Source organism: Ammospiza caudacuta, chromosome 1 (assembly GCF_027887145.1).
Source record: "Ammospiza caudacuta isolate bAmmCau1 chromosome 1, bAmmCau1.pri, whole genome shotgun sequence".
Classification (NCBI taxonomy): Eukaryota; Metazoa; Chordata; class Aves; order Passeriformes; family Passerellidae; genus Ammospiza; species Ammospiza caudacuta.
In genome coordinates this window covers 66,968,437-66,991,552 of record NC_080593.1, presented here as the reverse complement: position 1 = coordinate 66,991,552, position 23,116 = coordinate 66,968,437, and the positions used below count along the sequence as shown (strand labels likewise).

General features: G+C 40.9%; 1 protein-coding gene across 1 annotated transcript in view; it reads left to right on the top strand.

The window, feature by feature from the left end:
- Positions 1 to 23,116, top strand: part of HIVEP1 (HIVEP zinc finger 1) — a 119,306-nt gene that overhangs the window by 71,472 nt on the left and 24,718 nt on the right. The window contains exon 3 of the mRNA XM_058813762.1: positions 13,815 to 19,753. Within this exon, the coding sequence (XP_058669745.1) occupies positions 13,815 to 19,753 (5,939 nt within the window). The remainder of the gene's footprint in view (positions 1 to 13,814; positions 19,754 to 23,116) is intronic.

Below are 23,116 nucleotides of genomic sequence, written 5' to 3'. Positions count from 1 at the left end.
GATTGTTTGAATGGCTGGAGGTTCTGTCAGTGCTCACGAGAAACCACCTCAACAGAACCATTCAAAGCCCTGATCTGGACTCCAGCAAGGTCCAAGCAACTTCTGGGTGCTGTTGAAGTACACCTTTATTTCCAGCCTCTGTCATGGAGCTGCCTGAAACCTCCATCATCATTTTCGGTGGATGCTAATCTTCCCTTGTGAGAAACAACTGCTCACTTTGAAAATTTAAAAAGGTTTATTAAACTTTTACAAAAATACAACAAAAGGACTATATAAGGAAAAATTCACAGGCTGGGAACTGCCCTCATGGATACCACATGGCCAGTTCATCTCCAAGATGGATGCTCAGTCTTTTATACCTCAGGGGTCGCATAAGCAGCCCCGGCCCCTCCCAAAGTCTGCCAGTCAGCTCTTCTTTGCCGTTTACCGGTGGTTACTGCTTTCTTGTAATTTAATTGGAGATCAGGTGTTGCCATGCCACACCCCCTAAGCACCAAGCTTTTCCATTCCCGACTGCTCCAGGTAAGGGACACATGTGCACATCTTCTGTCTACCTGTCCTAGACAACCCAGGCTGTCTGATGGTCACAGTACAGGGGGAGAAAAGGAACTATGGGGCGAGCAGAGGCCATCTAAACTACAATAACATAACTCTACATCAATAAAACTTTTCTTAATATTCACACAATAGTTATCCTTTAATTGCGAGAGCCAATTGCCTCATTATCCATCTATAACATCTCAGAAGCCTAAAGGTTGAAGCAGTGTTTGGTGGAGTGGCTCTGTAGTCTCTGTTGGCATGCAGAACATGACTCTCCATTTGCTTCCTTCAGTCCCAGTATAGCTGTGTGGAACCTCCCCTGGAGTGAGTGGACCTTTGAGCTGTCGTGCACAGAAAGAGGAAAGAAAGGAGAGATTGCATTCACCACCAAGTACTCTCTGAGATGCACAATCCACATGCACATATGTTCCCCTCCCACACTTGCAGTCCCTTCAAAGCAGTGTGTTGGCATGGAGGAGAGACAACCAGAATTAAATGCCCTCTACCTTGTTTGCCCATCTGCTGTTTTTTTAACCGGAATGTTATTTTTCTAGTAAACTGAACAGCACTGAGATTTGAGTGAGAAGATTTGTCTTTATAAATGTGAGCATGAGACTTTAGTTCACAAATATATGTTCTGCTACAGATTGATGGTGGACATATATTGTATCATGAGAGTTTTTCCTAACCCTCCCCGCTTTATCATCCCTCTTGTTACATGAATGCATGTTGTTGACAAAATCATAGAGGGAGTTTGAAATCAATTATTATAAATATGCCAGCATTCTGTTAAGATAAACAAATCATTGCATATGTCTTACCTTAAAGATTGCTGCTGTTTTCATGTTGTCATGTCCCAGCTTACAGATGACTCTCACCAGCCCACCATCTAGCCCCAAAGAAGCAGCCAGGTACCTTCCCTCCTCTCCCCTCCTCACAGGCACTCCCACTCCTGCCTTCTGCCACTATACCTCTCCAAAACAACAGGTGGGAGCACTTCGTGCTGGAGATGTGCCCTGCTCCCTAGGCCATCACAGAATCATAGAATATTTTGGGTTGGAAGGGACCTTAAAGGTCATCTCGTTCTAGCCTCTTCCAAACCCCTTCCATGGGCAGAAACACCTTTCACTAGACTGGCTTGCTCAAAGGCTTATCAAGCCTGGCATTGAGCACAGCCAGACAGCTGCAGTCAATACCATATTCTTTCACTTGGGAGAAATAGGAAGTGGAATGAGAAGGGGAAGGCAAAAATCTGGAAATGGGATGCTTAACAATTTGCATGTTTTGATCTACCAGCTTAGTGTGATGTCATCTTCCTCAGATGTTTCCTTGAATTTTTCAAGGAGGTTCGCAGGCACAGGAGCTCTCTGGATGCTTTGCTGCTGTGTAGTATCAGTGTAGTATCATTAGTCCAAAACATTTTCTTTCCATTTTGTACTTGTAGGAAACTGTCTTACTTTTTGGGCAAGGTACACAACCAAGATCCAGAGTTTCATTTGATTCTTTTCATCTTCTCATCCTTATCTTCACCAACCCTGTGGGTGAGAAATATAGTCATTCTAAATGGAGGTATATAATCTTCAAAAATTGCAAATTACACTAATGTCATGTTTGTTACTTAATGCTGATGAGAGGATTAGCTTTGTTAATTTTTTTTTTACCTACACCAGAACTGCCTAGCTTTTATTTTCCAAGTGTTCAAAACTACCACTTAGCAGTGGGATTTCGAGCAATTCACTTGTGCATTTTCCTGGTACCTGATTTCATAAAGTATTTTGTATCTGCATTTAAATATGTCAATACATCTGTCTAAGAGATGATTTATTTAAATTGTTCTCTGTGTCAATATATAAGGCTTTCATTCAAGACTGAAATGTCTTCCTAAAATATTTACATCAACTCAGACATCTATGATTGGCTTAATGCAGGAACTATTCATGTCTATAGCTCATGTTGTACAAGATCTTACATTTTCATAAAGTCACATCTATTCTTGAAATCTCTGATGTTTTCACATTGAAGGAACATTGCATACTGCTAATAACAACAGTGACAACTTGAAAGGTCCCTTCTGTTTTCAGGCACATTCAATAGAGGGGTTTGTGCCAACGAAGAACAGTGAGAAAACTCTCCTGACTTCTGCAGGAACAGAAATAGTCTGTGATATCATTTAACCTCATTTTTCTTTGCTCTTGTCTTCAATGGTTAAGTACATTTTAATGTTCCCACTTAGCCAGTGGGGACAAACTGATAAAAATGGAGATATTTACGTGTTCTGTGCTCTGAGAGACAACATTAGAATATGGGCTTAACCCAGGGAAGTTTTCTGGCTCCTGTAGACCTCCTGCATTGTGAGTCAATGTCTGTATCTGTTATGTCTATTTTAGTTTTCTTCTGTTAGTACATTTCATTTAGACAACTAGCAGATGAAATCTGCTTGGTATATCCGCTGCTGGTGCTAGACATAGCAAGAGCTGGTGTTGTTTTGACAGGCAGACAAACAGATTTACAGTTTTAAATTGAAAATTTCATCCTTTGGAGCTATTAGGAGAACTTGGTTAAAACATTAATGGGATATTAAAGTGATAGTATTTTGACTTCTTCTGACAAGTATGGCAAATTTTCTGAGTGACAGTTCAGCAAAAGAGATTCCAACCTGCAAGTACAGTTTTCAAAAGGGACATTTTACAAACTGACATTATAAAACAATCATTGGAAAAGCATCTTCCTGATAGTAAATGGAAAGTATCTATTCCAAATCCACTGTACAGTACATTGTTAAATCGGGGGCAATGTTTTCAGACACAACAAAATTCTGAGCTTAGTCCTGCTTTAATGAATAGAAGGATTTCTTTCAACTTTATAGAATCTGAGGCCAGAACAAGCTCATTTTTGTGGTGGGAGGATGCTGAGCTAACAAACTGGCTAATTTGAGAGCATACCTACACACACGCGCATAGTGAATTCAAAAGGGTGCTAATTTTAGCTGATGTGAACTGGGAGCAAGCCAGTTGTGGAAATGCAAGGTTTTTACTTGTTAGCTTCCTTGCAATCTGCCTTGCATATGAGTAATGAGTGGTTTTTTTCATGTTTTTCTGATACTCCCTTAGCTCGGAGAGTTGTTAAGTTTCCTTTGGTGTGCTTCAGAAGGGAAAATATAATATACAAATGGATGAGTGATGAATTGGATTAAATGTACCACTCTCTGGTAACGATATGCTTATGGGCTGACCTGCATGGATCCTTTCCCAGGAATCTCCTTGAACGTGTGGATGTGTGAGAGGGCAAAAAGAGAGACTGTGCACATTTATGGATAAAGGGCAGGTGAGGCTGGGGGAAGGACTCTGAGTAGCTTGGAACTGGGGCTTCCCACTGATGCTGAAGGAAACCTACCCTGGGGGAGATCATCGTTTCCATCTGCAGCATGACAAAACCTCAATCTGGATATTCCTTGGTTAGGACATTTCTCACTTCTAGATTTCAGTCAAATGGACTTGATTACTCTTACTTCTGTCATGTTCACAGCACCATTTAGTCACAAAGAAAGACCTGCTGTATGGGACTTTTCCTGCTCTCTATGCCAAACCTCCTAGTCCTTTCTCTGTCTTTAAATAAGGTTGTTAGGTGTGAGCTCTTTCCTACTCTTCATTCCTGGTGAGTTACTACAGGCAGTATGGAAATTGCTCCATTTGATCCCTGCTTTTCAAATGGAAGATTATGTTAAAGAAATGCAGAGAATGTGGCTAAGGAGCTTGTTCTGTTTGAACATCATTATGTGCAGGGATGGTTTAGTAAACATCTTGCTCCTTTTATTTCTGTTTTTTCTCCCCAGACTCATGTTTGGATATTATGTATTCAGTGTCTCATCTGACCATGTAGCAGTTGCTCTCTGCTGAAAACTCTTACACTGGCTGCTGTTTCATGAGCCTGTCTACCATTCTGTTTTCCTGGCCTTTCTTCTTCAGCAGTGTTAGAGGTGGAAGTTGTTCTAATAATTTGTTAACCAAACCCTGACTTTCCAGTAACAACTGGATATCCTTAAATTACAAACAGGTACTTTAGTTGTGAAACTGTTGACAACATTGCCTGATACTCAAGGAAAATTTCTGGATGTCCCTGAGATATTTTAGTTAATTTCTGGCAGTGTAGTTTCTTTAACTATTTATATTTGAGTAGCTTTTATTTTCACATGGATAATTAGGTGGAACTGGTTTCTGCTTTGGCTTTGATTCGGAGCTCATTAATATGTCTTTTGGGAGGCATCCTGTCTCTTTTTGCTTGTCTTTGGATTGCCCAAGCAAGAAAGAACTTCTCAGGCTGTGATTGCTGGTGATGTGAGTTATCATAGCATTGTCTTGCCACTTACTCATAGTCAATGTGCTTTATCTTAAGTAAGCACTTAAAATGTGATTACTTTTCTTAGATTGGTATGAAGGGTTCTGTGTAGTTTAGGAATACAGAGCTGTTAAAGGGCTATAATGCAGAGCCAGTACATGAATGCCACAGGGCTACTTAATATAACAAATATTTTAAATTTTTTGCAGGATGTTTAAAATTCTGCAGTATATGCCCTTGCTGAATTTTCATACATTGCCATTTCATGTGTGTAGTAAGGCATTAACCATAGCCTGTGTGGTCAGTGTCTGCTGGTTTTGCATTGCTTTCCTCCGTCTTTCAATGTCAAGTCTTATGAAACTTCTAAGTGGTTCAGCCTCTGCTGGTTTCTTACACCATAATGGTGGGAAATTTTGATCAGTATCAAATGTCATGTTTCATTTAATGTGTGTTTTGCTGGGCAGGAAATTAATTCTTTTTGGGGGAAAAAAATCCTATTTCACTTTGGTCAGAGGTTTTCAGATGTGTCGAAGTGTTGCATTTGATTGCTGTTTGCATATGGACATTGGAATGTCTCAGTTGATGTTCTTATATTACCTCAATTGTCAGATGTTTATTGTTGTTTGATCTTCATGGTCTTCCTCATCAAGCATACTGATTTTATGGCCAAAAATCTGCTGGTTGTTACTTTCTTCACTTGAGATGCTAGATGCACTAAATGAAACCAAACTGTTCCAAAGAAGGTATTTCTTGGTCCTGTTAGCTAGGGCAGTTATGTCCTTTACACCCCATCAGAAGTCAAGGGTGGCTTGATGTGAGTAGCCATGACTTGAAAAGGTGCCGCCGGAAGACAGGCCCAGACTGCAGCTTATCATTTCCTCTTTACCTGTCCCAAGGCCAAACAAGGGTTGGCAGGCTCTCACATCTGAGATGAAACTGTATCATGGGAGAGCTTCCTGATAAGTGCAAGCCCTGTGCCTGAGGGCAAAGGTGTCTCCCTTTGCTTACGCTAAAATGTTATTGCACAATTTATAAAGCTAATCAGCTCTGCCCTCGCAGGGGTATTTCACCATATGTGAGGACTAGCCCAGAGGACACCTTTGTCGCTGGAACCTTTAAACATGTCAGTTGCAGTATTTCACTTATGAGGTTATGTGTATTCCTGTTTCTTGGGGAGGAACCTTTTATGGTTTGAATTAATTACTGGATCATATCTGTATCTCTTCATTGTAGCTTCAATCAGTCCAGAACATTATTCTCCCCTTTCAGCTTCAATGTAATTTTACAACTTAAACACTGGTGAGGGAGGTCCTGAAACCTGGGGGCTGAGGAGCGCCTTGCTCACTCTCACACCAGCTTCTATCTCTCTCACAGGAGAAATATAGGCAGGCCTATTATTTCAGGGAAACATTACTCAAAGGCAAGAAATACTCCTTCCTTTCCTCAGTGTTACCTTCATAGGTAACATACCTTCACAATTCAATCCTGTAAATACAGAATTAGTGGAAACAATAGATTGTGTAGTTTAAGCTTTGCCATTTGTACTAAACATTACTAAATTATATTTGCCAGTTCTTAGCAATTGCTTATGTTTGATAGCCAGCACTATGGGTATCTCTTGGAATGTCTGTAGTTGAAAACCACAGAATTCCATATTAGCAGAATGTTTTTATATTGCATTGATTTTGTTGAGGTACCTGTTAGTTTTGCCATTAGTAAGATGAAATGTAAACAGAATTTAGTTGTGGGATTTGTTCCATGATAGAAATTGCAAATGGGAAAAGGAATTAAGCAAAAAGGAAAACAGAAAAGCAGGATTCCTGGGGTTGCTGTTCCTGGTGCAGCAAGAGAAGTATCATTGGTGTGCATTCTGATCATGATGACTTAACAAGATGAAGACCTGTGGAAGCATGCAAGCAGTGTCTTGGGTATGAACATAAGCAAAAGTACTTTGCAGACATTCATCTTTATCTATTCCAATCTCATAACAATGGAAACTCTGATAACTATGATAAAATGGCTTCTATTATAGAGCTGGGGACAAGGGGACACTCTTTCCCACAGTATTGCTGTATCCAGGTGAGGTTGGTAAGGCCTGGCCAGGTGGACAACCAGAGGAGCATTTCAACGGGTACAAATGCACAGCCCTGCACCCAGGTAGGAGGAGACCCAGGCTGGGGACTGACAGGCCAGGAGCAGCTCTGTGGAAAGGCCCTGGGGTTATGGTGGGCAGCATCTGGGCACCCGCTAGCAGCACACCTGGTTGCAGGGGAGACCACAGCATCCTGGTCTGCATGCATGAAAGCATGACCAGATCAGCGGAATGAATGATCTGCCTCTACTCAGCAACCCTTAGATCGCTTTCAAATGCTCCAGTTAGACCAGCAGCACCCCACTCTTCCCGGTGCAGGAGGAACATCAGAAAACTGCAGTGAGTTTGGTGTTGAGGCAGCACAGCCATCAGGGCTGGAGCATTTGCACTCTGAGGAGAAGCTGAGGAACCAGGGCTTGTTCAGGCTTGAAAAAAGGTGGTTTTGGAGGTGGTTATCATGGAGTCAGATGTCATGATGGAGAATGGTGAGTGGATGAGAGGCAATAGGAACAAGTTGAAACAAGAGTGATGCCGACTGGCTTGTTCCCCAGGAGGACAGTCAAGCAGTGGAAAATGTTGCTCACAGAAGCTGTGTAGACTGTCTCCTTGGAGGTTTCCAATACTTTATAGTTCAAAGCCCTATGGACTCAGGTCTGATCCCATAGCTGGCCCTGATTTGAGCAGGAGGCTGGATTAGAGATTTTCTGAGGCCCCTTCCCAAATGAATTGTTTTGTGATGGTGTGAAATACCAATTTTCAGGTTGGAAAATTCAGTCAGTGGCAGAGGAGCTGAATGTGATTTCTTGGTGTGTATCAATCAATATATATTTTTCTCAACAATTACTTTTAACATATGAACTTGAGAAACACTGATTTTATGGGCTTGCTAGGGTGTGATGGTAGAGGGCATTAAAATTTAATTTGACTTTACAAAAATGTGTGCTGTCATTGAAGTTAGTGGCACTACTCAAATGGGTGCAGGTACTACATTTTAGCACCTTTCCTGGAGCTTGTGTTAGTAGGATATTTAGTATTTTGGTTAATAATGAGAAATTATGCTGATAAAATAGTCATTCCAGTATAAAAGTCTGGTGGAAATGACCCTTGAAAGAGGACTGGGGACCCTATGCCTGACAGCCAGTACAATACCTTTTATGAGTCACATATCAACATTGTCTGTTAAAAACACCAAGAAAAATAATGATGTGCTCACAGTGTGAAATCCTGAAGCTGTACTCACTTTATACATGCTATATGGAATCATCTGCTGTTGGCTGGTATGAACAAAAGGACAAATGTTGGCACAAATGAACACTTGATCCAATCCCTGTCATACTGCCTTAGCCTTTGAATGTCAAAGCTCCTCCTTACTTTTCTTTTTAATTAATCTGTGTTAAAATGTGCTTTACATACAAATCGAGTGTTTTTAAGGGTCTGCTCTTGATATATTTGGACTGGTGTTCTCAGTAATAAAAGTCCATAAACATGCATTAATCCTGCTGACAGGGCCTTTCAAATAGCACTGCTGGCTTGGAGTGCCCCAAGTTCTGTCACTTGCCTCCTGACCTCTGAAACAGGGAGCAATCACCCTCTGGCCACTTCATGAAGCCTGAAATTAGGCACTGAAATAAGACTGTTCAAATAGTTTTGCTTTAAAATATGATTTTATTAGTACTTAAAATTCAGCATAGCACTTGTGTTAATCATGTTCAAATCTTCGTGTTGACTTGTTGGCTGTGAACATTTTCATAGTTGTATGGGTCGGTTATGTAATCAAGGTTTTGTTGTTAGGGAAAATATTTATGGCTGTACTTAACACATAGGAAGTGGTATGAAGTTAAAAGGTAACTTATTAAAAAAATAACATTTATGCATAAATGCAGCAAGTTAGTCCTTGCTGCATTTAATGTGAGTTCTGGTAGCCTTATATTTGCCAGCAAATATTTTATTTCTTATTTCTTTATTTCATAATCATATTCTTTACTTATTCATGGAAACAGATCCAGTGAGGTGATTCATGAGTGCTTTTGATAGTTTTGGTGAAATCAAAATTAAAGTGTATGTAAAGCTTAGCTTAAATGAAAATAAAGTCTTTAGTAACAGTCTCTCTCTTTTGGGGACCCTTCCGTCTTTGGATCACTAGCATTGCTAGGTGTCACAGTAACCTCTTAGCCATTCATTTAAGACATCAATTAGTAGTTGAAGACTTTTGAAAGAGACTTGGTCTTACTTGCAGTGCCCTGAGAGCCAAAGTACAGACTAGGAGCTGAAAGATCAGGCACTTGGATTTTGAAGTCTGGTCTTTGTGTGGGAGCCAACCGTGATTTTTTTAAATTCTGAAATGTGAAGTGAGTACATGTGATGAAAATTATGGCACTCATTGGATTGCAGGGATAGATAGTGCTCCATGTTCACAGGATGGCACTGAGGGAGAAGGGAGTGGTGCCCTTCCTTGGTTCCCTCTTACTCTTTCCTTTAAGTTCAAGCCTGTAGCTCTATTAGAAGGGAGAGAAAGAGAGTGGGTGTTATAATAACATGTAGGCTTTGAGACAGGCAGTTCTGGAAGTTACTTAAACAAAACCATTGAGATCATTTTGTCAAGACACTGTCTGGTTCACCAGTAAATGCTTTAAAAGCAAAACATCAGATCACTTATAACTTCCCTTATTTGCTGTGTGAGTTACTCTGCAGATTGCTATCTGCACCATCACACCTGTGTTCTGTTGTTCTATTTCCTGTGCATAGAGCGAAGCGCATCAGAGAAATTGTAGGTGAACAAAATCATGTTTAGAAACATCAGCTTTCTCTTGTCATGTTTTGAGTGCAGAGTTCATGCTGAAGCAAAGGAATTAAATGGAGAATCTTGAGAGCAGGGAGAACAAAGCCAACCAGGCAAAGCCAAAGAGATACTCTGGTGTCCCTGGAATGTGAAAAGCGAGGTATTGAGCACAGTGGCACTGTCCCCTCTTCTCCTGGCCTGGGTAACTTAATTCTATTTGATGTAATACAGCTTATGAGAAAAGTTCTGTTTTGACATTTGATTGAGGTGACAGCAGTTCTCAAAAATACCACTTCACCCCCAGAGGAAACGGGAAATTACCACTGAATTATGAGAATGGCTGGGTGACTGCAGAGGGGGTGAGCAGAGCACATGGCATGGCTGGGAGAGAAAGAAAAGCAGATCAACTTCATACTTTTTTTTGCACATCAGGATGTTTTTACACTCTTTTTGTTCAGTGTCGGTTTGTGGATGTGGGTACACGGAAGGCCCTGGCAAGTCATCGCACTCCTTAAAGTTGCAAGGCAGAGGAGTCTTTAGCATTTGGGGATCGATGCTTTCTGCCAGTTTTGTTGATGACCCTGGAAACACTGATGCAGTTGACCTTTGTGCAATCATGTAGCTGTAGATTAAGAAACGTGCAGTGAAATATCTTCAACATAATCTGGGAATACAAAGAAGAGACTTACACAAAAAGAATGGCAAGCTAAAAATAAGTGAAGCAGAGTTGTTGGTAGTTCCTTTTTTTCTCCAGATATGCCAAAATTTTGGTTATTAGCAAACATAAGGTGAATATTTCCATTAAGAATAATAATAAAGATTTCTAAATTATCCAGGAGTAGGGCAGAAGACAGGACTTAAGCATTTTTTAAGCCATGTAAAGTCATTGTCAAGTAAGTACATTTTACAAGATTTTATAGACGGGTACACTGAAGCAATTCCGTGACTCCATCTCTAGGATCAGAAAATCTGTAGAGGCAGAAATACAAATAATAAATTAGTTCTCATGATTTCTGTAGACTGGAATTTTATTGGTATAGAAGCAGCACAATTATAGTGAAGACTGAAAAAACCCTTTTTCTATATGTAATGCAATGCATAGCTTGCCTTTGTTTATTCTTTTTTCTTTTCTTTTCAATTTCCCAAACAATTTTTAAACTTTGGCATGTGTTGAACTGCATTTTAAGAAGCAAAGCAGTAAAGATATTATGGAAAATTCGGATCTTGTTATTCAAAGTGAGCGAATCTTTTTAATTGCTTGTTGATAGAGTAGAGATACATTTTTACTTCCCTTAAGGCTTTTGTAAGCCACATTATATCTTTCAGCTGTGTTGGTTTCCAGTTCACCAGTACATTGTGCAGGTTGAATATCCTTGTTCCTTGGCACTGTACAGTTGAAACCCAGAAACAGTAGCTTTGAATATTCCAATACATCAGGAAACACCACATAATTTGATTGTTCAATTGCTGCAGTATGAGACAGCTTAGTCTTTTTTGTGTACATTTGCTTGGATGTTTGCAATTCATGGCACTCTTACCTTCCTAGCTGTGTAATCTGCCCAGCTCTTCCCGTAGTGCTCCAGTACAAACACCGGCAGTGTGATGGGTGTGGGGGCGTGACTGTGACAGCACAAAAGCTGCAGCATGTGCATAAAAGGAACCAAATCACTTATGTGCAATTAACATGGCCATGTTTCAGAGAGATCGCCAAACCATGGCTAAAAGCACGCTTTTATGTAATTACCTTGTTATTTTCTCTTTGATTTGTATAAAACTGATTTTTGTTGTTATTGAAGAAAAAACAGTCGCAGTAGACTATGAACTGTAAAGAATTCACCCTTAATAATATGAACGATAAGTTATTAGTTTAAGTCACTATTAAATTGTGAAGCAATGGAAAATTGTGATGGTAGACAGCTTGGCTTTGAGTATGTTAAATCCAGCCTAATAGGAATAGGTTTTTATGATACAGCAATAAATCTGAAGTTCATTTAAAGGTTAAGTGAACAATTACCACAGAAATTTCTTTCTGGATGCCCAAGAGGAGCACAAAGTTACTAGAACTAGGAGCCAGTAGTTCTGGCAAGGGATTCAAGCATCTCTTTCATGGGACTGATGAATGTAGCAAAACACTCTTACTCTTCATAGGTAAGCTTTCTCTAGCAGGGCTGGGAGAGGTATGCGCAAGCTTCTGCGGAGATTCCACACTTGCAATGAATTATGTGTGCTGTAGTTTCACCCCAGCCAGCAGCAAAGACTCCATTCTAGCCACTGTAAAGAACATTAACTCTACCCCAGCCAAAACCAGCACATTGTGTGATATGTAGTCTTTAATCTTTCAGTTTGCAGAGTAATTGAATATCCATTCACCCTAACTGAATATATGTGTATAATTAAGTTGGCATTGAGGCAGATTTTAAGTTTTGAAATTCCAGGTATCTGGCATTACCACACATCCCAGTTGGGTTGTGCTCTGGCATGGAGACAGCATAACAACTTTGGTTTTTTTCCCTACTGGTCACTTTGCATTCTCTTGTGCTAGGCAGGCTTTAAGCATGGCCTGGATTTTCTCTAAATGGAACAGGAATTTCACTCTGGATTCATCAGCTGCAGTATCTCTTGTCAGATGCACACAATGCATTGGCTTTCCTCCCACCACAGTATGGAATTCAGCTGGTGTTTCTGCAAGAGCACAGTGTGTGCCAGTCCAAGGGGCTGTAGGGTTGATGAGTACTGGGAAATCTGAGATTCTTCCACGTGCCTCCTTGACAGCGAGAATTTCATCCCTTTATGTGTTGCTGTAAGGCTGTTCTTCACCTAGAACTGCACATAAACCTCTGTTCCTGAGTTACTCATGCAGGAAAAACTGCCTGGGGTTACTCAGTGCTGCTTCCCAAAATGTGTGTGTCTGAACCTTCCCAGAGCCATCAATCACGTTGGATTCCTCCTTTGCTATTGATATTGGCAGTCAGACAAGTAGGGGGTTTGCTAACAGCGTGATGAAGGAGTTGTTAAAGCCTAAAAAGTGAATTTACATCCATTTAGTATTTATCTTCCTCTGCCCTACCAGTGATGCTAGTGGAGGCAGTGGCTCTGACTATGTTAGGATAGAAGTAAAACAAAAACAAATTAGCTGATAGATTATTCTACATTTGAGGTAGACAAGGACATGTAACTTGGGTATCCACTAAAAAAAAGGCTTCTGTGTATCAACACTGAAATTCAATCTATTTGTGGTTTTTGTTATAGAGGGAATTGGACTGTCTACAAATACAAGTGCTTCCTACAAAATTATTCTGCTGAAAAATGCTCCAATTCATTTACTATTCCCAACCCCCCGAAACTCTGCACGCATATCTGCTTAAAATCAGCAACAAGTGTAGCTAGTAATGAAATAATTCAAATTTAGTTTATTTTGTTTCATGATGCACAAATAGGAAGTCATTTAAGTGTGACTGATTTTATTCATCTGCAGTAGCTGCTCATCTGAAATGCTATTGAAATTCAGTAATTGAAGCTCTGAAATACAGTATTTGACAGATGGTGTGGGTGGTTGTGCCATTTCCATGATAAATCTACTTACAAATATAACCATGAAGAAGTTGTGTTCATTCCTTGACTATGGGAACATATAGATGGAAAAAGTGACAAACATGACATATGTGTCTTGGTTCTTCGTTTTCCTCCTATAATGATTTGAATTCTTAAACTAGTGCAAGAGAGAGGCTTCTTTTACATGTCTGAAAAGGAGTTGATGAAATATTCCTTCAGTAGCCTTCCTTTTCTTACATTTACTTTGAAGCTTTTCCTACGGTGAATTACTTTTGTAATGCCTTCAAGCATCAGTTAGAAAGCGTTGCTCATTTTAGATGAGAACATAGCAGATCTTCTCTAAGATACATTTACTGTTAGCTGAAAGTATTGGAGGCTGGAGAGACGGACAGTCCTGTTGCCCCAGGGCTTACTGTTGAAACTTAGAGATGGTAAAATGGTATAAATAAAAAATATACTCCATTATCCAATTTGATTTTTTAAAAAATTCTTTTTATTCTTTTTGTGTTTTCACAGAAATCACCGATGCTGGTACTAGAGGAACCCAAGATACAATTAAGGGTGTGAAAAGAAAAAAGATTGTTTCTGAAAACCATCTTAAAAAAATACCAAAATCGCCTTTGAGAAGCCCTGCTGAAGCCAAGGTTAAGCAAAATGTAGACCCTTCACCGCTGAAAGCTCTTCCGGATGCCTCCGAACATGCCACAGCACAGGATCACCTGCCCGTGCAAAATGGAAATCAATGTACCAAACAAAATGGGGGAGCACTTAGCGGTGAGATAAGTGTTGAAACAACCAAATCTGAGACATCAATGCAGACAAAGCTTTCACTGACGCATCAGTCCTTAGATTTGTGTAAACAGGCAGCAGGGGATACTGATGCAAACCAACTGAACTCAGCAGAGAGGAAGCCTCTCTCAAACTCCTCATCAAGTAATACAAAGACTGACAGTAATGAATGTATTAACTTTGTTGATTGCAGTACGTCGTCCCCATGTACGCGTACTGCATTCGATGTCTTACTAAAAGCTATGGAGCCTGAACTGAACACCTTAGCACAAGAGTGCCCCCCTTATGGGATGCAGATAGAGAAACTGAGACCAAATAAAACTGTAAGCACCTCTTCTAGTCTCACGTCCAATACAATAAGTGTCCAAAATCAGTCGTCTTTGTCACAGCAGGAGTTTGCAGCTGGACCTCCCTATTACCCATGTACATTGAACAATGTGCATGCAGCAACAACAGCCAAGACTGGACAAGCACAAGGCCAATCAGTTTCTCATTCACAAGACCTTATTACTAAAACCAGTCAGCAAAATCACCAGGTTGTTATGTGTCCAAGTTTAACTAGATCGCTGGTGCAACAGCAGAGTCAAGAAAACCCCAAGCTCCAGCAGATCTACAGCATAGCAGTAACTTCATCTGTTGTTCACACCTCATCTTCCACTGTAACTCAGGTTTTTTCTCAAAACCCCTTAGTAGCTAGTTCGTCTTCATTGTCAATTAACACATCAAGTTCAACACACTTGTCTATAGGTCCCGTGTATAATTCAGCCCAGATAGCATCAGTTGTAAACCATGGTGTAGAACAAATATGTAACCTCTTGAAAGACCAGAAGCCTAAAAAGCTGGGGAAATACGTCTGTGAGTATTGCAATCGGGCTTGTGCCAAGCCCAGTGTTCTCCAAAAGCACATCCGATCCCATACTGGAGAGCGACCATATCCTTGTGTGACATGTGGGTTTTCGTTTAAAACCAAAAGCAATCTCTACAAGCACAAAAAATCTCATGCACACGCTATCAAACTTGGACTTGTCCTGCAACCAGATTCAGGTGGCCTCTTCTTATCTCATGACTCAGACAAAGCACTTAGCATTCATTCAGATGTGGAAGAAAGCGGTGAAAGTGAAGATGAAGGCACTGCAGATGAAAGACAAGATGATCAAGAACTGGAACCTGCACAATTAGTGAAAGTAATTTCAAGTGCAGAAACACTGCAGAAAGGAAGCCCTATTCCAGTAAGCAACCCAGACTGTGTATCAGGTGACTCTTCATTACATGATGCAGAACCTCAAGTAAGGGCAGCTTTACCAAAAGTAGTGGTTCATTCTGTAAATGTTTCTCCATTGAGGGCCGATAGCCCAAAAGTGACAGAGCCAGCACCTGAGCTTGCTGCAGCACAGAGAAAAGGAGATTCTAAAGTCACAACCCTTCAGACAAATTTAACACATGCAGCCTCATTCAAGGAGAATGACATAAAGCAGCATCAGAAAGTAGAAGCAGGCCTGTTAGAGGAACAGCCAGGATCTACAGGAGGACCAGTGCATGCTCAGCTCCAGAGACAACAGGCTACTGATGGTTCTCAGGATCAGCAAGGAAAATGTCTTTTGAGCCCTAGAAGTTTAGGTAGTACTGATTCCGGTTATTTCTCTCGTTCCGAAAGTGCCGATCAAACAATGAGCCCTCCAGCTCCTTTTATAAGGGGATTGTTGACCTCTGAGAAAGATCCAAATAAAAATCTGCCCTGTGTGCCACGAGCAAGTGGCATGGTAGCATCAGTGGTACAAACTGTTTGTGCTGACAAAAATCTGATTCTCTCTGGCCAAATGCGACCACCCTTGGCAACAAAAACTCTTGAGGAGCGTATCTCAAAGTTAATTTCTGATAATGAAGCTGTTGTGGATGACAAACAGTTAGATAGTGTGAAACCAAGAAGAACATCTCTTTCAAGAAGAGGAAGCATAGATTCACCAAAATCTTACATATTTAAGGACTCTTTCCAGTTTGATTTAAAGCCCATGGGAAGAAGAACTAGCTCAAGCTCTGATATACCAAAGTCTCCTTTCACACCCACTGAGAAATCCAAGCAAGTTTTTCTTCTTTCTGTACCATCCCTTGACTGTTTACCTATAACACGAAGTAATTCCATGCCTACCACCAGTTACTCAGCAGTACCTCCTAATGTCATACCTCCCTCTCATCCTCTTCGAGGAAGCCAGTCATTTGATGATAAAATTGGCTCTTTATACGATGATGTTTTTGTGTCGGGACCTGCTGCTCCACTGAACCAAGGTGGACATCCTCGGACCCTGGTCAGACAGGCAGCAATAGAAGATTCTTCTACTGGTGAAAGCCAAGGTCTTGGACCTGTGCGATCTGTAGAAGAAAATTATCTGGGGTGTAATTTATCAAATGAATCCTTATTGCAAAGGAGCAAATCTCTGGCACAGGGATCAAATTCAGAAAAAACAAAGAAGTCCCCTCAGGTGCGAGGAACAATGTTTGAATGTGAAACCTGCAGGAACAGATATAGAAAACTGGAAAATTTTGAAAACCACAAGAAATTTTATTGTTCAGAGTTGCATGGACCTAAAACTAAAGCAGCAGTCCGAGAGCCTGAGCACAAAACTGCTCCAAACAGTACACAGCCTCAAATTCTACACTACAGAGTCACAACTTCAACTGGTGTCTGGGAGCAGACACCCCAGATAAGGAAAAGAAGGAAAATGAAAAGTGTTGGTGATGATGACGACCCACAGCAAAATGATACGAGTGTACCATTGAAAAACGCAGAAGGCCAAAGCAAGCCAGCAAATTCTTCCAGTCTGTCAAAACACAGTGCCGCAACTGTGGTAGGATCACAACAACCAAGCAAACTCCTACTTCAGAATTCCCAAATTCAGCTTGTGGCTCGTGGCACAGATCAGACTACTGAGCCAAAGATGGCTTCCCTCATTGAAAAGCAGGCAAGTTCAGCTGTGCAAGAAAAGGTGGAGTTGAAAAGACAAGGGACTGGCATTTCAGTAATACAGCACACAAATTCACTGAGCAGAAATAGCTCATTTGAGAAATCAGAGTCATTTGAAAGAGTATCCCCAGTTTCTTCTCAAGAGCCCAACAAGGGTGCAAAGCACCGCTCTTTGAATACAGTTGTAATCCAAGAAGACAGACACTCTCATCTGAGCACTCCGCAGCGTCACCAGCCCTTGTCATCAGAACCACCTAGAGGGGAAGTTCAGGGAAGCCAATTAGTTTCTAATGAGAGAAGTGTGCCACTTCAGCCATCAAGACTCGTTCGCCAGCATAACATCCAGGTTCCTGAAATACTGGTCACAGAAGAACCAGACAGAGAGCAAGAAAACCAATGCAATGACCCAGAAAAGACAGAAAGGTTTAACTGGCCACAACGCAGTGAAACGCTGTCAAAATTGCCAACAGAAAAGCTTCCACCGAAAAAGAAGAGAATTCGGCTGGCTGAAATGGAACATTCATCTGCTGAATCCAGTGTTGACTCCACACTTTCCAGAAGCCTAAGTCGGGAGAGTAGCTTGTCTCATGCCTCCAGTTTCTCAACTTCACTTGATAAAGATGAAACTGTAAAGGCTGAGAACCTTTCCAAAGCAGAGCCCATTAGTAAGTCGTCAGAATTCCTCATGATTCCTGCTGGCTCACACACACTGGCAGTGCCTGGACCTCATTACCGGGAAATGAGACGTGCTGCCTCAGAGCAGATCAGCTGCACGCAGCCCTCAATGGAGGTTGTGGACTACAGGAGTAAGTCTTTCGACTGTGGAAGCATGTCTCCATCAAAACCTGTCCCGCTTGTAGAGGTAGCCGCTCCAAAAGTGTTGTCTGCAAACGGAGCTGCTGGACATGTGCCTCTGCTAGAAAGGAGAAGGGGGCCATTTGTAAGACAAATATCTTTAAATATTGCTCCTGAAAATCAACAGCCTCAAGTGAAATCGACTTCTTCATTGCAGGCACCTCATGCCACAGATGTGCCCACAGTGCCATTGCACAGGCTGCAGACCTCTGGCAAACTCTCGGTGGAGTTTCCTTCAAGTACTCAGCACTCACAGACTAACTCCAGACCTCATTCAACTATTCAAAATTGTAATCCTGTTAGCCTGTCTTCGCCTCAGCAGCCTCTAGATCACATGTTGAATAATCAAGGTCAGCCATTCTTGACTCATCAGCCTTCTCAGCCGTCTACTAAAACATCAGCCCAAGGGGAGCAAGCAAGCGCGGACTCACTTTCTTGTCATCCTGATGAAAAAAAGGACTGTTTTGCTCCAAAGTATCAACTTCAAGTTAAAACATTACATATAGGTCAGCCATACTCTTCTAAATTACTAAAAAATACTTTATCAACTCAGACTGGTTCGAATCAAGTTGGAGTGGACCAGAATGCATCTTCCTTTGAAGTGCAGACAAAACTCTCTGACGTGTCTAATCCATACTCTGTGCCTCCTCTAAAGCAAATTGTTCCTAATAACTGCAGCAGTCAGATCCATCAGATTCCTCCTTTTGTGGTTCCCGTCCGTATTCAGAGCAGCATGCCATCCTATGGCTTCGCAACTGTTACACCCCTGCCTCACATTTTAGTGACCCAGGATCAGGGAAATCAGTCCCTCTGCAAAGCAAATGTTGTGATGGTGCCAATGCTTGAAGGCAAAACTCAGCTGCCAAAATCTCACAAAGATCATCAGAGGACTTTGCCAAATTCATTTGAATTTGAAAATTCACCACTGGAAAGTGGAACCAGAAACTCACCTTTGTCAAGCTCTTCAAATATCATTCAGAAAGTGCCCGTTAGTGGACTCTTTCCTCAGCCAGAAGTTACAGCTTCAAGTAAACGAATGCTTTCCCCAGCAAACAGTTTAGATATTGCCATGGAAAAACAACAAAAACGTGTTAAAGATGAGAGTGGAGCTGCTTGTATGACAGATGCTAGACCATTGCATTCACTGAACGTTAGATCTAATGACCCTACTAGTAAGCAAAAGAAACCAGTTTTGGTAAGACAGGTTTGCACCACAGAGCCTCTTGAAAATCACCTCTTGGATCCTGATGTTGTTACACAGCATGAAAAAAACAGCAAGGCCAGTACTTCAGACCTGCCTGACCATCAATCATCTGACACTGGGGTTTCAGAAACCCTAAAAAAGTCACCAGAATCTGAAGACCTTAAGTCTTCCACATCACCAGTATTTGTAGTTAGGAAACCTTCTGAATTGTCGCCAGTGAATAGTTCTCTTCTCAAGGCTGTAAGTAGCAGCCAAGAAAGAAGGTCCCCAACTAACAGTGATGAGAGCACCCAGATCAGCAGCCCGGGCCAAGCAAAGCCTGTAGCGACGCTGGCTGTGATGAATGCAGGAGAATTGCAGAGGTTGTCGTTTCCAAGCCTCAAGACCACAACAAATTTTACCTGGTGTTACCTCATGAAGAGAAAACCATTGCACCTGCTGCAAAATGATCAAAAAATCTCTGCCTATTCTACATGGACCATTAGTCCCAACAACCCAAATCCACTCGGTTTGTCGACAAAGGTAGCTCTCTCCCTCCTCAATTCCAAACAGAAAGTTGAAAAGCCACTGTACACTCTAGCAAGAACTACTCACCCCAGATCTGATGTATTGGTCTATTCAAGCAAGTGGAAGAACAGCTTGACCAAGGTACTTAAGCTATGTTTGATGTATACTGATCATTTACAGAGGATTTGCTTTGGAAATCATGCTTCTTCTTATTTTAGAGAATGTAATATGCCTGACACATACCATATATGTGCTTATTTATTCTAATTATGCTGGATCAAACTGCTAAAAAGATCTTAAGTAATTCAATTAGGAAACCTAATTGAATAAGGATTTATCATTTTTTAATGGGAATTAGTTCCTGGGCTTAAATCTGTGTATTGAATGTTGTGGCAGAAATGTGTCTGGCTATTTTTTTGTCATGCAAAGGGTAGAACAAAGTAAGTCTGATATAAATATTTTTTAAACACTTCTAACTTAATTTAAGATCATAATTACATATGTTTCCTTAAAATTCAGCTAAGGAAAGAACAATAAGGGTATTTTCTGCTTCAAAAGAGTAGTCAGCTTGAGCAGGTGTCCATGGATACACCATGAAAACAGTTTTCACCATCACTGATCATCTAATTGTGAGAGGAACATTTCCCTTTCTTCTACCTTAGTTAATCAGTGGTGTGAAATAGTGACAAAAATAGCAAGGTTTAAACAAAATTGCCACTGCCATAAAACCACTGACGACTTCTTGGGTTGATATGGCTCCAAAGATAACATTAAATCTTGTGCCGAGGAATATAATCCAGGCAGAGGTTGTGACCCACATAAAAAACCACATCATTCCAGAGTCCAAAGTGGCAGAGCAAAATAGTCTCGTGTTATTTCCTTAGCTGTTTTGGGCCTGCACAGATGTGATCAAGATTTTACTTGCTGGACAGTTTTGTTTCAGAGAGGACTAAAGCTCTTTGGTTTAGACTGGATTTGGTGTCCTTAGGGATTGAACCACCACTCTGCACGGGTGAAGGTGGCTCTTAGCCCTGCATTATGGCAGCAGGTGTCTGTGTCTCTGTAATGGACCCAGTAGTGGATTTTGCTGTCCCATCTACTGAAGTTGTAAAGCTCTCTGAAGCGTGCAGCATGGTTTCGTGCTTTTCCTTCTTCTGCACTGCATGCACTGTGTCTTTGGTGCCAAACACATTGGAGCTGGCAAAAACAGGGCATCCACAAAGCCATAGACCTTCCTTTTTCCATGATCCTTCAGGGCATGGAAATGGTTTGGCAAGGGGGTGAAGATAACTGAAATTTGTTCTACTGCCATCAGCAAAAGGTCCCAGACATTGGGATTCAGGGTCCATAAGCCAGCAGTCACTCTAGAGGAGACATTCCACAGGCTCGGGAGAAGACCCCTGTTTGTGTGGGTGTTGAGGAACAGAAACTGCTGCTGTCAGAGGTCACCCTGGAATGTTTCTGTGTCTGCTAAATGTTTTGCTAAGATACAACATTGTCAGTGGGGAGAAAAGCAATAGCAAGAGAAACTGTGTGATAAGTGAAGTAGTTTCAGAATTACAGGAAAATATGCTAAAACCTTTAAGGCCAAAAGGGCAGTGGAGTTAAATGTGGTCCTCCTGAAATCAGTGGGAGACTTGCTAACATTTATATTGGAGTTCAAAACTTTATCCATAATGTTCCCTGTAGAAAATGCATATAGGCTGCTGATTTTGTTTTTAGTGCTGTATTTGAATCAAGTTGTTGGTTCCATGTTAGTATGCTGCCTTGGTTTAAACTCATACTGCTTTTTTTTTTTTCAGTCTGCTTCCTCATACATTTAATGAGATGTTGCACTTGAATAGTGTTAAATTTAAAAAAAAACATAAAGGAAACAAATGTTTAGCTCTTTCATTGTGTGTAGTTGAGCAAGTCTTTCTAAGGCAAGTCTCACATCCTTGTGTCATCGAGTCATATTTGTTTTATTTTTGAGGAACAGTCTTTCAGAAGAAATTGTGTGATAGCAAAGCAATTGTATGCCTCTTAAAAACAGATTTTCTGTACAAACAAATTCTGTTTAGAATACAAATAATGGATAATAATATTTTTTTAAATATTTTGACAGCACCATTTTAAAACACTCCAGGAGTGCTTAAATGCTGTAATAGGCAGCTGTCAGTACATTTGCAGTGCTTCTGCCACAAAAGAAACACAGTTACTAATCTTTCTTCAGTCTTTCTTGCTGATGTTTTGAATGAAGCACATGAGCATGATGGAAATGAAGAGTTTTTAAGCTCTGCTTGGGCTGATTTGCAGGCTTTGCTCAGAGCCATTAATAAGGAAAAAAATGCAGCAAATAGCACCAATTAAAGTTTAATTGGCACCTCAGATTGCATGAGCAAGGTGTACCGTGACAGAAGTAAAAAATTTCAAAGACCTGATCTAATTCTTCCGGAGTTTGTCTGCTTTCCCTTCTAATGATTACAGCAGCAGGATTTCAGCTGTTTTCCAGAATGATGTTGCTGCTGCTGTTAAAGTGTACCGCTGTGTTACCAGTCTCCAGTTAGACCCGGTAATGGAATAGCTGATGCCAGCTTGTAATCTTCCTCACAGAAGCCATATTTTTAAAAAGCAAAAACTGAAATTCCTCAGCTCAGGTCCAGTAATTCCACTGTTTTGGTATTTTTTTTGTTGGAGTCTGAGGATGGAAAACATTGGCGATCATTTTGGAAATTAATAAGCCATTTAAAAAAACCAACAAACACAAAGTCAAAAAACCCAGCACAAACAAAACCAACAAAGAAAATAGCAAATCATTCTAAAAAAAAAAGTGGTTGATTTCCTGCTTAGAAGCTTGGCAGGGTCCTGAGTTCCTTGGGGAACCATGGTTTGGATTGCAGGTGTTGGGGGTTGTGTTTGCTCAAGTGATTTGCACATTCTAACCCTGATCTGACAGAGAGCTTTAAGTGCTACCACAATCCAATTTATGAATAATAATAAAAACGCAGTACTGTTATGTCTCACCTCCTCTCTCAGAGCCGCAGCCCTTTCCAGACTCATTTGGTGTATTCTGCTCGTGGGGCTCTAACTGCTGATCTTCTCACAGAGATAAAGCAACTTGCTGAACTGTTCTGGGTTTGCCCCCTGAACTAAACCATGTTTACAGACACCTCGTGCTGCTGCATAACCACTACTAATCACTGTCACCAAAAAAGGCAGCTCTTTCAACAATAGGTACCATGGGAAAGGAAGATACACGTGAACAAAATGCAAACAAAAAGGAACCCAGGGACTTTGTTTGCTCTTCACAATTCACTGCTCAGAGGCAATAGGTGAAGTTGCCACGTTCCAGTGATTCAGAAAACAAACCACAAAATGTTATTGTGAAAGAAGCTCCTGGAATGAGTGCAGCATGTTAAAATGTAACAGGAGGTTTCACCTGCATGGAAAAGGCTTATTTTATCTCCATCTTCTTTTTATTTTATTGTTCCATTTATTACTACTTTTCACCAGTTTTTCTCACTT